The 14,511-nt window shown below is 35.6% G+C and overlaps 2 protein-coding genes and 1 long non-coding RNA gene across 3 annotated transcripts; 2 read left to right on the top strand and 1 right to left on the bottom strand.

The window, feature by feature from the left end:
• Positions 1 to 6,018: 6,018 nt before the first annotated feature.
• Positions 6,019 to 7,538, top strand: LOC105218876 (uncharacterized). The gene is made up of 4 exons (XR_852110.3): positions 6,019 to 6,282; positions 6,343 to 6,419; positions 6,500 to 6,922; positions 6,986 to 7,538. It is a non-coding gene; the product is annotated as an uncharacterized LOC105218876 (long non-coding RNA).
• A 337-nt stretch (positions 7,539 to 7,875) lies between these two features.
• On the top strand, positions 7,876 to 12,839 carry LOC105218887 (integrator complex subunit 8). The gene is made up of 14 exons (XM_054233213.1): positions 7,876 to 8,122; positions 8,179 to 8,424; positions 8,478 to 8,597; positions 8,661 to 8,781; positions 8,845 to 9,316; positions 9,382 to 9,627; positions 9,689 to 9,920; positions 10,065 to 10,306; positions 10,372 to 10,617; positions 10,961 to 11,394; positions 11,462 to 11,580; positions 11,803 to 11,975; positions 12,053 to 12,223; positions 12,343 to 12,839. The coding sequence occupies exons 1-14, from the start codon at positions 7,966 to 7,968 to the stop codon at positions 12,460 to 12,462; spliced, it is 3,099 nt and encodes a 1,032-aa protein (XP_054089188.1). The 5' UTR covers positions 7,876 to 7,965; the 3' UTR covers positions 12,463 to 12,839.
• Positions 12,479 to 14,422, bottom strand: LOC105218875 (flap endonuclease 1). Its single transcript, XM_011194730.3, has 5 exons — positions 14,220 to 14,422; positions 13,579 to 14,162; positions 13,291 to 13,509; positions 13,078 to 13,227; positions 12,479 to 13,007 (listed from the first exon to the last, which is right to left on the bottom strand). Exons 1-5 carry the CDS (start codon positions 14,299 to 14,301, stop codon positions 12,894 to 12,896), a joined length of 1,149 nt encoding a protein of 382 aa, XP_011193032.2. The 5' UTR covers positions 14,302 to 14,422; the 3' UTR covers positions 12,479 to 12,893.
• Between the last annotated feature and the right edge of the window lie 89 nt (positions 14,423 to 14,511).

Below are 14,511 nucleotides of genomic sequence, written 5' to 3'. Positions count from 1 at the left end.
CCGGATCGAATCACTCGCAACCAGATCGATAGATGGAGATCGATGTGATAGATGGACGACATGTCTCCAGTGTTTCTGATGTGCGTACGCTTCGAGGTCCCAACATCGACTCGGAGCACTATCTTGTAGCAGCTAAAATACGCACCCGCCTCTGTGTAGAAAAGCGCACAAGTCAACAAACACAAGGAAGGTTCGACATCGAGAAGCTGCAATCACAACCGACAGCCGAACGATTTTCTACTCGACTTACACTCCTGCTCTCTGAGAGCACTCATCAGCATCTCGGTATAAGGGAGCTGTGGGGCGGCATATCAAACTCCTTACGTACAGCTGCAACCGAAACCATTGGTTTTCGGAAAAGCCAAAAAAACAGCTGGTATGATGAGGATTGTCGTCTCGCAGTGGAGAGAAAACAGACTGCCTACCTCGCAATGTTGCGATCGACCGCAACACGAGCGGGATGGGAAAGATACCGAGAGCTGAAGAGGGAAGCGAGACACATTTGCAGACAAAAAAAGAAAGAGGCCGAAATGCGTGAGTATGAAGAGCTTGACAAGCTGGCCGACAGGGGTAATGCTCGAAAATTTTACGAAAAGATCCCGCGAGTAACTGAAGGTTTCAAGACCGGAGCACACTCCTGTAGGACCCCCAGAGGTGATCTAGTTATTGATGACCAGAGCATACTGAGTTTGTGGAGGGAACACTTCTCCAGCCTGCTGAATGGCAATGAAAGTACAACAACAGGAGATGGCGAACCCGATTCCCCGACGACGATGGAGCAGATGTTCCATTGCCCGACCGTGAAGAAATTCGAATAGCAATTACCCGCTTGAAGAACAATAAGGCGGCGGGGCCGATGGATTACCGGCCGAGCTATTCAAATACGGCGGCGAAGAACTGATAAGGTGCTTGCATCAGCGTCTTTGCAGAATATGGTCGGAAGAAAGCATGCCTGACGATTGGAATCTCAGTGAAATCTGCCCAATACACAAAAAGGGAGACCCTATAAGATAAGCCTCCTCAACATCGCGTATAAGGTTCTGTCGAGCGTATTGTGTGAAAGACTAAAGCCCACCGTCAACAAACTGATTGGACCTTATCAGTGTGGCTTTAGACCTGGAAAATCAACAACAGACCAGATATTCACCATGCGCCAAATTTTGGAGAAGGCCCGTGAATATAGGATCGACACACACCACCTTTTTGTCGATTTTAAAGCTGCTTTCGACAGCACGAAATGGAATTGCCTTTATGCCGCGATGTCTGAATTTGGTATCCCCGCAAAACTAATACGGCTGTGTAAGCTGACGTTGAGCAACACCAAAAGCTCCGTCAGGATCGGGAAGGACCTCTCCGAGCCGTTCGATACCAGACGAGGTTTCAGACAAGGTGACTCACTATCGTGCGATTTCTTTAACTTGATGCTGGAAAAAATTATAAGAGCTGCAGAGCTAAATAGAGAAGATACAATCTTCTACAAGAGTATACAGCTACTGGCGTACGCCGATGATATCGATATCATTGCAAACAACACCCGCGCCGTTAGTTCTTCTTTTTCCAGACTGGATAAGGAAGCGAAGCGTATGGGTCTGGTGGTGAACGAGGACAAGACGAAATATTTCCTGTCATCAAACAAACAGTCAGCGCATTCGCGTCTTGGCTCCCACGTCACTGTTGACAGTCATAACTTTGAAGTTGTAGATAATTTCGTCTACCTGGGAACCAGCATTAACAGCAATAACAATGTCAGCCTGGAAATTCAACGCAGAATCACTCTTGCCAACACGTGCTACTATGGACTAAGTAGGCAATTGAAAAGTAAAGTGCTCTCTCGACGAACAAAAACCAAACTCTACAAGTCCCTCATCATTCCCGTCCTACTTTACGGTGCAGAAGCGTGGACGATGTCAACATCCGATGAGACGGCACTAGGGGTTTTCGAGAGAAAGGTTTTGCGGAAGATTTATGGTCCCTTAAACATTGGCAACGGCGAATACCGCAGACGATGGAACGATGAGCTGTATGTGTTATTCGACGACATAGATATAGTCCAGCGAATAAAAAAACAGCGGCTACGCTGGTTAGGTCATGTTGTTCGAATGGATGAAGGTGCTCCAGCTCTGAAAGTTTTCGATGCAGTACCCGCTGGTGGAAGCCGAGGAAGAGGGAGACCTCCACTCCGATGGAAGGACCAGGTGGAGAGGGACCTGGCTTCGCTTGGTATAACCAATTGGGCCAAACTGCCAGAAGGAGGGATACGTGGCGCGCTGTTTTGGACTCGGCTATAACCGCGTAAGCGGTGTCTACGCCTGTCAGAAAGAAGATAATTAGGTATATGGGAGCTAGGGGAAGTTATGATCCGATTTTAACCATTTTTGATACAGAGACACACTATTAGAAGAAAAACATTCCTTCTGAATTACATTAAAATATCTAAGATATAGCGATATTTTCGGTGAAAAATTACATCTAGGCACTGAGTTCTTCATGTTCGATATCCGTGGCCTTAAAAAGTTATAGTCCGATCTCAACATTTTTTCCACAAGTGAAGCCACAGTTGATAAACAGTATTGGTGTAAAGTTTTATTCTGCTAACATCATTGATTCCTAATGTATATACAGTGATCCCCGTTTAAGTGACCATATTTTGCGGCATAGTTGTTTTTTTTTTCTAAATTTACATATAAAATTCTCCGCTAAAGGGCGTCCACTTAAGTGCCTTTCCTGTTTAAATACCTGTAATATTTAAGACACAAATACAAAATTCTTTGCAAATTTTCCTATTTTAAATGCCTTTTGCCGCTGAGAATTGTTAAAAGGAAAACCTATACATAGTTTTGTATTGTTTTTTTTTCATATTTTTTGTTATACATATACATATATAAACCCAAAATATTACCCTCCTTCCGCCCAACCGACGCGTGGGGCGCAGTCCGCAATCGAGCGGAATTTGCCGAGTCTAGAAAGGCAAGAGATTTTTAAGCGTCCAGTTCTCAAACTGCTCAGCTACAGAAAGAAACATTTCAAAAGTTTAAAATTTAAGTTTATGTTTAAAGTTTATAAAACCAAAAAGTTAAAAATTTCTGAGTATTACTTATTAAGAGAAGACAAAATAGTTTTTTTGATGCTAAAGATTGAGTCAGATGGATCAAATGTGCTGGAATGAGAATTACAATCATGACATTTTCGGCGGAATGGTTCGTTTAACTCAAAATTTTTTCTAGAGAATTTTAGAAGTAATGGTCTAAACTGCCTATATGCACGCAATGGGACATTAAACTTAATATCATAGAAAAGGAAGGAACTACAAACTAAACCATTCAGAAGTTTTACTAGAAATATTATGGCTAGCATTTCCCTACGACTAGTGAGTGTAGGTAGATTTATAAGTTTTAAACGACTAGTATACGGAGGAAGACTCAATCTTGAATCCCAATGTAAATGACGTAAAGCGAGAATTAAAAATTGTTGTTGAACGGACTCTAGCTTATCAGAATGTGTGTGGTGACTAGGATTTCATACAACGGAACAATACTCCAATGTAGGCCTTGCCAATGTTGTAAAAAGAATTTTAGTAATATATGGATCACAAAATTCTTTCATATTTTTCTTTCTAGAAAGTATTATGTACCGAAGTTCATTGAAATCGTTCGAGTAGTTTTTGAGATATGGTTTTTACCCATAAATGGGTGACGCCACGGCCACTCTCCACATATTAAAAAAATCTGAGTGCAGCTTTCTGCTGCCATTTCTTTTCTAAAATTTAGTGTTCCTGATGTTTTCCGTTAGTGAGTTAACGCACTTTTAGTAATTTTCAACCTAACCTTTGTATGGGAGGTGCACGTGGTTATTATCCGATTTCAACTATTTTCATGGTGTAATGGGATACGTAAGGGAAGTGATTTTGGTTTATACAGCTTTGGTAGTGTCCGAGATACATATATTCAAAAAGCCTATTTGGGAGGCGGAGCCACGCCCACTTAAAAAAAATTCCAAAAACCATTGAATGATTTCCCAATATATTAACACACTTATAAATTGAATTTGGAAACTTAAAATACATATTGACATGATATTGACAGTATATAATTCAAATATTTTACAGATATTTCCATAAATACATACATATGTAAGTATGTATGTCTGAGCATATGTCCCCCCATTTATCTCAAATCTACAATGTTTCAAGCGATGAAGAAAAAACAATTCAACAAATTTATGCAGCGCTCTTGCGACCTATTATGGTTGCTATTGAATATTTAAGTCAAACTTTGTGTCTAAATTTATATTCCTATGTAAATTTATGTGTGTGTGTTTATAAATATTCGTTAAGTCAGGTGTACTAATTTGCATACAAGCACTTTACAGCCAACCTAAATTAATGCGGAGAAAAGTATGACCAATAAAATAAAATTTTAAAATTCCAAAGCTACGTCATCGCAGCTTAATACCGCGGATGCTGCTAACGAATGATTGCATTAAGTCGTTTATTTATTTTTAGTAATTTCAGATTAAAATCTGTAGGAATGTATGTATATTGTGAGCGCTGAGTGTGGCATCATTGTTCAAGAAGCAAAAAAAAAAATATAAATATAAATATCTGAATAAAATTAGGTTTCGAAGACACTGGTCTTCTTCAAATTGTTAGACAGAATTTAACTATTCCCAAAAATACATTGCTTCAAAGTACGATATTTCGATAACTCATCCTGTTCCATTTCGAAAAACATTTCTGAAAATTCAGCAGATTTAGTTGATTGGGTATTGAATTCCGCTAACTAGCAAACAGTAAAAATTACAACTCTATAGCAACAGCAAGTATATGCATCAAATCAATATAGTATATATCAATAAAAAATCGACCATTTGTAGAAACTCAAAAACACATTTACACATTAAGTCAAAATCTATGGTCACACAAGCTATAAATGTATGCGTAAGTACCTGTGCCTTTAAAAGTGCCGCATATTTAGCTGCTTTACATTTTTAATGAAGCCAAGTCATCAAATGAAAAAAAAAATTAATAATGAATGAATTAAAATTCAACTAATCTCACATTAATACACATACATACATACTTAAAAAAAAATATTTTTTCGCGCTTTGTTTGTTAGTTAAAAGTTAATAAATTACGAATTTATTATAAAAAAAAAATAAAAACTATAATGTCTTTAGCGCTATAAAAACATAAAGGTATACATATGAGCCGTGGCTCACACAGAAAACGTTATTTTTTAATGGGATTCCCTCGAAATAGATGATATTTTGCACATTCACTTTGTGTATGAAAGAGTGACAAGTGAATATTTGTTGTTGGCTATTGTTGTCTCATTGGCTTTAGAAATTTCCACTTAAAAAAACACAGGTACATATGTTAATTAATTTATTAAATTTTCTTTTCTAATAAGTTGATCAATATAATTGGTCCAGTTGTACGTTGGGTAAAAAAAAAAAATCACTCAGACACTCTTTGCGAATCAATTTAAATAAATTAGGTAGAAACAATTATAAAATTTTAGTATATGTAACTAACATAACCTAACCTCCTTAAGAAATCCTATATTCTTTTATTTTCAATTTGTTTTGCTATTTAAAGGATGCTGGAATAAACCTGACCTCATTCATTCATTTTAAATACCTTTCCTTCATATATACTCATACATATGCATATACAATTTGTATCTATAAAGTAAAAACATAAGTATATATTGATAAAGATTGATAAGGCCATTCATTTGAATTACAATATGCATTAATAATATATATGTAAATAGAAAATTTATCTCACTTACCTTTCAACTTTCACTTACCTTACAACCAAATGTTGTTTTTTACCACATCTGCTGTAAATATACAAATTAATGTATTAGTATAATAAAAACCAAAAGAGCAACAAAAACAATATATAAGGGTTAATGAAATAAACAGTCTATAAAAAATTAATATTAAGTGTCATTAAATTTGGAACACCCTCCTTAATAACTTGCCGTTTATATCGAGTGGCAACTCAATGAACAGCTGACTTCATTTGACAGCTATGTGCTGCCGACTTGAATCTATTTTTGAAAAATACAATTTATTGGAAAATTTAAACGGATAAAAATACAATAAAGTTTATTAAATGAATTAAAAGACCCTATGATTTGCATCCGAAAGCTGACACATGCTTGAATTACAATGCCTAGAATTTCTAGGTCGTCTACAATTGATTGAAAATTGCTACCCTTTGAATATATTAAGTTAATATAATGTAAAATGATAACGATAACGCGAGATGAAAGCGTAAGTAGTGGCATAAACGAACATAGACAATAACGATTTGTATTGAATGTTACTTCAAAGCTTCAATGCCAGATGCATCCTCTACTAATTAACTAGAAGAAATGGAAATAGTTGGTTCTCTCAGTGATAATACGAATGTAAGTAAATAGACCACGATCGCATGTTTTTTGTAATTTTTAATAACAATTTGTATTTTTAATCACGACATTGCGGCAAGGGAGCTGACACTTTGCAGTCGGATATAGCACCACAGCTTAGGATGGAACTATGCAAATCCACTGTGCGTTTTATGTTGCACAAATGGAAGAAAGCTACATATACATATGTATCTTTAAAGGGACATATGTTTAAGCTGTCTTTTGTTAAGAGTCGAGGAAATGAAAATGTATCTATTGGTTTGAGGATGCAGTGTGCAATGTACCACATTAACTTATTCAAATAATAAATTCAAAAATATTTGTATGTATGTATGTATATGTAAATGTATTCTTTACCTCAAAGACTTTTCGAGCTACAAATATGAAATAGTACTATATCAAATGTATAACTAGAAGTCAATGAATACTCGAAACAAAGTACTAAGGGCATACATTCTCAGTGTTTGCTCAATCCATCACTAAATGTGGACATACAAAGAACTGTACGGAACATTTTTAAGATTTCAGAAAAAAATACATTTTAAAAACATATTTTTTATTTTTAGAAATTTACACCGAGAGTGTTCAAATTCTTTATCAAGACTGCAGTATTAACAAGAATTTTGGATGTTTTGACATTAAGTTCGTCACAAGTTAATCAAGTCGGCGGAAGTCTTAAAAATAGCTTAAGTAAAATCCTAACCTCAATTTTAAGTAAATGCGTATTCGCCATCTATACTTTGCATTGTACATATATAACTTTACATACATATATGCTGCCCGAAAACGGCATTATAAGCTTACAATATACAGAGATAAATATAATAATGCTGACTTACATTCTTAAGAGTCAAAATATCAAATCAGAGTTCCGTGTGAATCAAATCAGGGCTATATGTATGCAACGCCCAAACGGAAGGCGGAAATAAGCCTCATAATTCGTTGCTAAAAGAATTCTTTCATAACACACACAAACAGTTATAGCTAATTGTACGCACAATTTAAGAATACAGTTTTTTATATATATAAAAGCGCCCGACGAATAAATACTTTATATTACACGCATACATTAGACTTAGCTCATTAACTTTAAACCACTTTTACAACAATATTTTCACTAAAAACACCAAACTTTACATTAAAAAATTATTTAATACGAATTCGTTATGTGCGCTGAATTTCTGCACCGGTACTTTTAACAGCATCAGCGAATAAGGGGTGACAGAAGTGCTTTGAAAAACGAAAGCGATTCAACTTACTGTTTATCTGATTTTTTGTTTATCTAAAGATATTTTTTGTTATAGAAAAAGTACTTTATTAAAATAACATCATGTAATATAAACTTAAAGCTTTAATATCGCTAAATAAGACGGTTCAAAGTCATACAATAATATCTGCATAACTAGCACCCTGTATATTATCAAGCTTTTACAAATAACCTGCAACACTGTCGCCAGCTGATTGCATTTGACACTCCACATTCTAACAGATGTTTATTAGCGACTTGCATACATTTTTGTAATGTTAATTTTGTTAAAACTTTTAAATGAGCGTTGAAAAGAGTGCATTAAATTCATTAAATAAAAAAATGGACGATCCTTTACGTCCAAAAGCGGTACCGCTTGCCGCCGAAACGGTGCTTTGGTTTGAATTTCTACTCGATCCGCAATTAATTAGCAAGCACCTGCAAAAGCCCAATCCAGGTAAACAGAACTTTTTATAATAAACGAATTGGAAGTTAAAAATGTTTATTTTGTAGATCCCAGCGCATTGGAATTAATGTCACAATTCATATCTGTTACACCAGATGTAATAATGCCGCCACAATATGATTTAACTTCGCCAGACACAGAAAATATGCCGGGTGGCATACCGGTGACGCCAGGCGCAGGCGTAAACAGTGGTGCTGGCACGATGAACATGGACGGCCTACGTATACCGCGTAAACAAATTGCTTTGAAGATTTTAACGCTTAAAGTAGCCACGTGGTTAAAGTGGAATTTAGGTGAGTACAAATTATATATATAAATATTATTTTTAATTTGTATTAAATTACAGATGTATTGGAAAAGAGCTTACCCATACCAAAGCAATTGTTTTTATTGCGTGATTTGTGCACGATATGCTTTGGAAAATTGGTTACTATACCTTTGCAGCAGGATTTCCAGCCAAAAATATGTAAGTTTTTGGAAACTATATTTAAAAAAATTAAAAATAATAAATATTAATATTATTTTGCAGCATCTGATGGGCATGAGCACGCAGCGCGCTTTGCGCTCACTTTCTATCACCGTTGGGTGCTACGTTTGCAAATTCTAAAAGATATTGCTATGAAAGCAGCGCGCCCCTCCATGTCGAATATGTAAGTAAATAATATTATTAATTTATTATTATTTTTTTAATTTTCACCATACAATTTTTACAGGTTTGTGCCAATGGAGCCGATGCATCAATTCTTCGCGCCTGATATACCACCACAAAATAGCGTGGAGTATCTGCAGGAGCTTTGCAACTCCAACGAACCATTTTATGTCTTCACCTTCGACACATTTGTTACGCTGCACGCAGACACTGAAACGATGCGACAAAATTTCGAACATATGCAAAAGATTTCTCTAGCCGAGTTACGTGCACAAATCTATTTCGATTTGGTTAATTTCTACTTATATACCAAACAATATAGACAAGCGCGCGAAGCTGTAAATGAGTGTCGACGCAATTTGAAAGAAATGAAAGCGGACTATAAAGCAGAATCGGCCAAACGCACAGCGGCTGGTTATCTCTTTTGCCACGTGAATGACGAGGAGCTGGAAGGTTATCTACTGGCTTGCGGCTGCAGCGAGCAACATACCACCTTAACGGAGCGCTTTAATGCCTCCTCATTGAAACAGTATAGAGTGAGTTAATAAGTGAATATAATTGTGTTGAAATATTATAATTATGTGTTACTACTACTTCCAAGGACATCATTGAAATACTACAAGAGGACAACCATATACGTGAAATACCGCTTGTAAGCCGACGCATACTCGAACTAGACATTGAGGGGGCCATTTCTCAGGGTTCACTCAAGGAGTCACGCGCACTCGAGATGCAAGTAGCTGCATTAAATTTGGTTCGCAGCATTTTTGAGGAGGGCAATATTTTTACAAGCGTGGACTATTTTGATAAATATAGACATATGAATTGTTTCGTGGCGCTTATAGATGTAAGTAAATAACATATAAATTAAAAAAAAAATATTAATTAAACTAATTTTAATATGACAGGCAATCAGTAACGTACTGCCGCATTGTACGCTTGGCGAACGTAATACAATCAAAAGCTTTCTCATAGACAGCATTTTAAAGCAAAATAATGGCAAACAATTTCTACAACACTTGCAACACATGCAACTCTTCTCAGCAACAGAATTACTTGAACTAGAACGACAAACAGCCGATGAAGAGCTCACTGTGCCAACGCTTGCAACGCTCAGTGAATGGAAATTTAATTCGAAAAGTAGGTTATGAAGTGTAAAAACAAAATGTTAATATTTCATTTTTAATTTATAATTAATTTTATATTAATTTATATATATTTTTTATATTAATTTATATATTTTTTTATATTAATTTATTTATTATTTATTAATTACATTTCTAGTAATACGCATTGATGTCGGCTCACTCGAACGTCAACTAATCTCCTGTACAAATGCGAATACTGTGCGTAAATTACTGGTCAAATTGGCTGCCACCAATCCAGCTAAGCCATTGTGGACCGTAAATCCAAGTTGGGAGATTGCCACACCGATTAAATCGCTGCTCATGTCTATGCAAAGAGGTTTTCTACAGGACTTTGCTTATGTCTTATTGGGCAAAGCACGCGAGATGACTGCAAAAAGTGTAAGTTTATGTTGTGCCACACAGTGTTTATTATTGCAGTAAATAACTTTTTATTTTTCCTACAGGACTACATTGGCGCGGTCTCTATGCTAAGCGTGCTGAAGTCGGAGACACAACGCCAGGAGCTCTCACCTACCACAGTGGTTTCAAAGCTAGGCAAGCTGGTCAACTGGGAGATTTTATTCATACAAATTACACAGTGTTTGGAAGAGTGGAATCGTAAAACTTTGGATCTACAGTCGCTGGGCAACCGCTGCAAGCTATGCTTAGCTTCCTTACAAAGCAACGACAACATTATACCGCGCATAGAGGTAGGGAGTGTGTAATTTTAATTTATTTTTTTTTTAATTGACAGGAACAGCTGATCGAAGTGCATTCAAAAATAACAATATAAACAAATCTTACAGAGTTGATTGCACATGAATTTAAAAGCAAATAAATACATATACTAATAGAATGAAAATATTATAGAAATACTTAAATTGACACGATTTGTGAACGCACAAAAAACTTAAATATTTTTAAAGGTTAATTTGATCAAAGTGAATTTTATATGTAAAACTTTTACAAAAAAAAATAAAAAATAAAATATGTTAAACTTGCTATTCGCTTGAAATTCAGTAAATTAAAATTCTGTTAACTCTCTTGCCACAGATAATCGAAGCCTGCGCCATCATGCTGCTCAATCTGGGCGATTGGAATTCGCTAACGTTCTTGGATAAGCGCCTGCCACAGCTCGAATTACCCATTGCATTTGCAGCCACCGTGCTTGATATGGAAAAGATGAAAGGCTCTAAGAAGATGTGCCGTGACGCCTTCGATTTGGTGCTGCAAATGTTTGTGAATACCACGAAGCGTAGCGGTGGACCTGGCGGTGGTGGCGGCGGTTCTGGTGGTGGTAGTTCACGTAATTCACCTTCCCTAGCAGTTTCAACGGGCCTACAACCGTTTCTGAAACGTATACGCCATCAATTGATCTTCTCGCTGGCCATATCCTGCCTTGGAAAAATACAAAACATCTTACGCGATGATACAAATCATGATTTGTGTGGTGAATATATGCATTTGTGGCCAACTAACATATCAAGGTAGGCACATAGTACATTTTTATTAACGCGAGAAGCACAAATATTTAAATAAATTTCTCATCTGCAGTCCCTTGGCCTATAGCGTGCGTATAGTTTGTGAGACTTTGCATTGGCTGTTAACCGAAGCTTTGAAATATTATCCACAAACTATTGCATGGTTGAAAACGAAGGGTGACTTGGAATTGGGTATGTTATCATTTTTCTATTAATATTATATTATTATTATTATTTTTTTTATTATTATTATTATTTTTTATTATTATTATTATTATTTTTATTATTATTATTTTTTTATTATTATTATTTATTTATTATTATTATTATTTATTTATTATTATTATTATTTATTTATTATTATTATTATTATTTATTATTATGATTATTTGAATTTCACCTTAAATTCGACAGCTATTGGCAATAACGAAGCGGCTATGCGTTGCTATGTTAATGCGCTGATCACCGGCACCGATTACTGTACATTTCCACGGCAACGCAGTGTAGCTGATGATTATATAATACATAAAATGATACGTTGCTCATCGAATTTAGGCTGTCACATGCAGGCCACCGTGCTGTGTCAGGTAAATTTTGTTTTTTTAATGCATTTGTAAACGAAATTAAAAATATTTTATTTAATTGTGAATTAATTGTTTTACAGTTCTTGGAGGAAATTGATTATGGCATTGTATTCAAAAAACTCACCGAGAAATCTTCGAATTTCACCGATGCAATGGATGCATATTATAATTGCATTTGGGACACAACCCTATTGGAATTCATAATCAATTTACACGCTAGAAAGGGCGAACATAGTCGCAAGTTGGAGGCGGTAAGTTTGAAAAAAAAAATTTAATAATTACACAAAATATTTAAATTATTATTTTTTACTTTTTCAATATTTTTATTTAATTTTTTTTTAATTATTTTTTTTTTTTAATTTCTCAATAGATCGCCATTATGGGCTCACTTGAATTGAATGCAAACAACAATGATGAAATCAAACGTGAAGCGGCCGCAATACGGAAAACACGTTTTCTACGCGCACTAGCCAAACAGTATTTGTTGTAAAAAATATACATACGTATTCATAATAGTGCACAACTTTTATTTTTATTCCATTATTTACGAGACATTTGTAATAAATTTAAGCCTTAATCGTACTTATAGTTGTAAGCAGTTTTTTACGTTTACACACAAGTTGTAGACTTGACTTAAATGTAAAATATTGTTGTAATATCAAATAGTTGCGAACTAAGTTTTAGAATTTAATAATAAATAAACTGTACTGTCAACTTTCATTGATATAAAAAAAATTAAAATTATTAAACAAACAAAATTGAGTTTTAACAAATTATGACAGCAGTATATGTGGCTTTAATTTTTAACAATGTGTCTGCGGCATTACAGCCCGTATTTTCAAAAATATACTTAATTACTAAACACGCTTATTACTTAGAATAGTTATTTATAGTCAGTAATACAATTACAACAATAAGGTCTTACTTGGGACGCCTGCCACGTGCGGCACCGCCAGTCTTTGCTTTTTTATTGGCAGTCTTCTTGTCGTCTTCTGTTTTGCGTTTAGGTGTAGCTTTATTCGTAGATGGTATAGTCTGGTGGGAGAGCACAGAATTGTATTTTTTTTTAAATTAAATTTTTTAAAACTAACTTTTACTAACTCACCTTAAAGAAACTATCTAAACGTCCTTGCGTTTGTGTATTTTTTGACTTTTGTATTTTCTTTGCGCCAGCGCGTACACGATCCTCATTGAATTGGCGATCACCACAGAGAAATTTCACCAAACCTTCCTCATCTGGTTCAGTCCATTTAAGCTAGCATGGAAGTAAGAATTTATTTAAAAAAAATCGCAAATTTGCTTTATTACACATATTTACCTCAATAGTTAGTGGATCTGCTACTTCGGGTTTTATAAAGAGCTCGCGCGCAACTTTATAATTCCAATCTTTCGCAACGGTATATTTCTTTTGATCAATATTTTCGAGTATTGTCTCAATATCACGATAAGTATTAATTAATTCAATTGCGCGTTTTGGACCAATACCTTTAATGCCTTCGCAGTAATCACAACCCAGCAGTATGCAGAGGTCTATGAACTGTAAAGTAGAAAGAATTTCCGGCTTTATAATATTGTATAAACAATTTTTTTTTTGCTGACTACTTACCTCCGTGCTTGTCAGTTCGAAGCCTTGTAGCACTTTCTCATAGCTAAACTCTTTAACCGGCATTTTGCGCGCCTCGCTAAATGTTAAATGCCGCAACAGCACACTTGAGCCGAAAGTAAGCGCATCCATATCCTCTGTAGCAGTGCCATAAACTTTACCCGACTTTACTAGCGCCGCACATTGCGCTTCCGCCTCACAGGGTGCCACCACATATGGCACACCCATTAATTTAAGTAGTTCCTGCGCTTCACGCGAATGCTCTTTCGTAACACGCACCAAACGTCGATTGAATTTCTCCACTTCCTCTGCATTGCCGGCTTCTTCCGCCTTCTCTAAGGCCTTTTGTGCCTCTTCACGACGCTCAGCACGTTTAGCCAATTCACCCGACTTTAGATCTGGTGGCTTACCGTCAAACACATATACCGGCTTGATGCCGTGCTCCAACATGCGTATGGTGCGATAAAACATACCCATCAAATGTGAAGTAGGTTCACCATCCACAGTGGTTAGTTGTGCACCATCAGCACGTACGGCAATTAGAAATTGATACAGGCACATAGATGCATCAATAGCCACTTTACGGCCTGGAAGTGGCGGTATGTTAAACAAGTGTCAATTACTTTGTTGTGAGTTTTACTTACCAAAGTAGTTTTTGATTTCATTTTCCTTTATGGCGGATGGTGCAATATCTGCGATCAATTTCGCTAAGCCCAAAATTCCCATGATGTTATTTTATATTATTAATGAAATGAAATTGTTTGGAGGCGCTATGGCGTATAAATGAAGATTTTGTTGGCGCGCAGTTATTTACCAATGTGCTATAACGATAAACCGATTTTCGCAATATGTTATCAAAATTTGCAGTTTATTATCGATTTTTTCAAATATGATTTTTATGGTTATCGAGATTTATTTTTAATTATTTTAATAATT

The sequence above is a fragment of the Zeugodacus cucurbitae genome, chromosome 6 (assembly GCF_028554725.1).
Source record: "Zeugodacus cucurbitae isolate PBARC_wt_2022May chromosome 6, idZeuCucr1.2, whole genome shotgun sequence".
In the NCBI taxonomy this organism is placed as follows: Eukaryota; Metazoa; Arthropoda; class Insecta; order Diptera; family Tephritidae; genus Zeugodacus; species Zeugodacus cucurbitae.
Note: the sequence above shows the minus strand (reverse complement) of the source record. Positions and strands in the feature narration are given on the sequence as shown.

Bases quoted from the DNA above. Each gene is read 5' to 3' on its own strand.
- LOC105218875 (XM_011194730.3), bottom strand. From the start codon at position 14,301: ATGGGAATTTTGGGCTTAGCGAAATTGATCGCAGATATTGCACCATCC. The intron at 13,510-13,578 runs GTAAGTAGTCAG...TCTACTTTACAG, and splicing joins TCGAACTGACAAGCACGGAG to TTCATAGACCTCTGCATACT. The intron at 13,008-13,077 runs GTGAGTTAGTAA...CTCTCCCACCAG, and splicing joins GTTTAGATAGTTTCTTTAAG to ACTATACCATCTACGAATAA.
- LOC105218887 (XM_054233213.1), top strand. From the start codon at position 7,966: ATGAGCGTTGAAAAGAGTGCATTAAATTCATTAAATAAAAAAATGGAC. The intron at 10,307-10,371 runs GTAAGTTTATGT...TTTTTCCTACAG, and splicing joins GCGAGATGACTGCAAAAAGT to GACTACATTGGCGCGGTCTC. The intron at 11,395-11,461 runs GTAGGCACATAG...TCTCATCTGCAG, and splicing joins TGGCCAACTAACATATCAAG to TCCCTTGGCCTATAGCGTGC.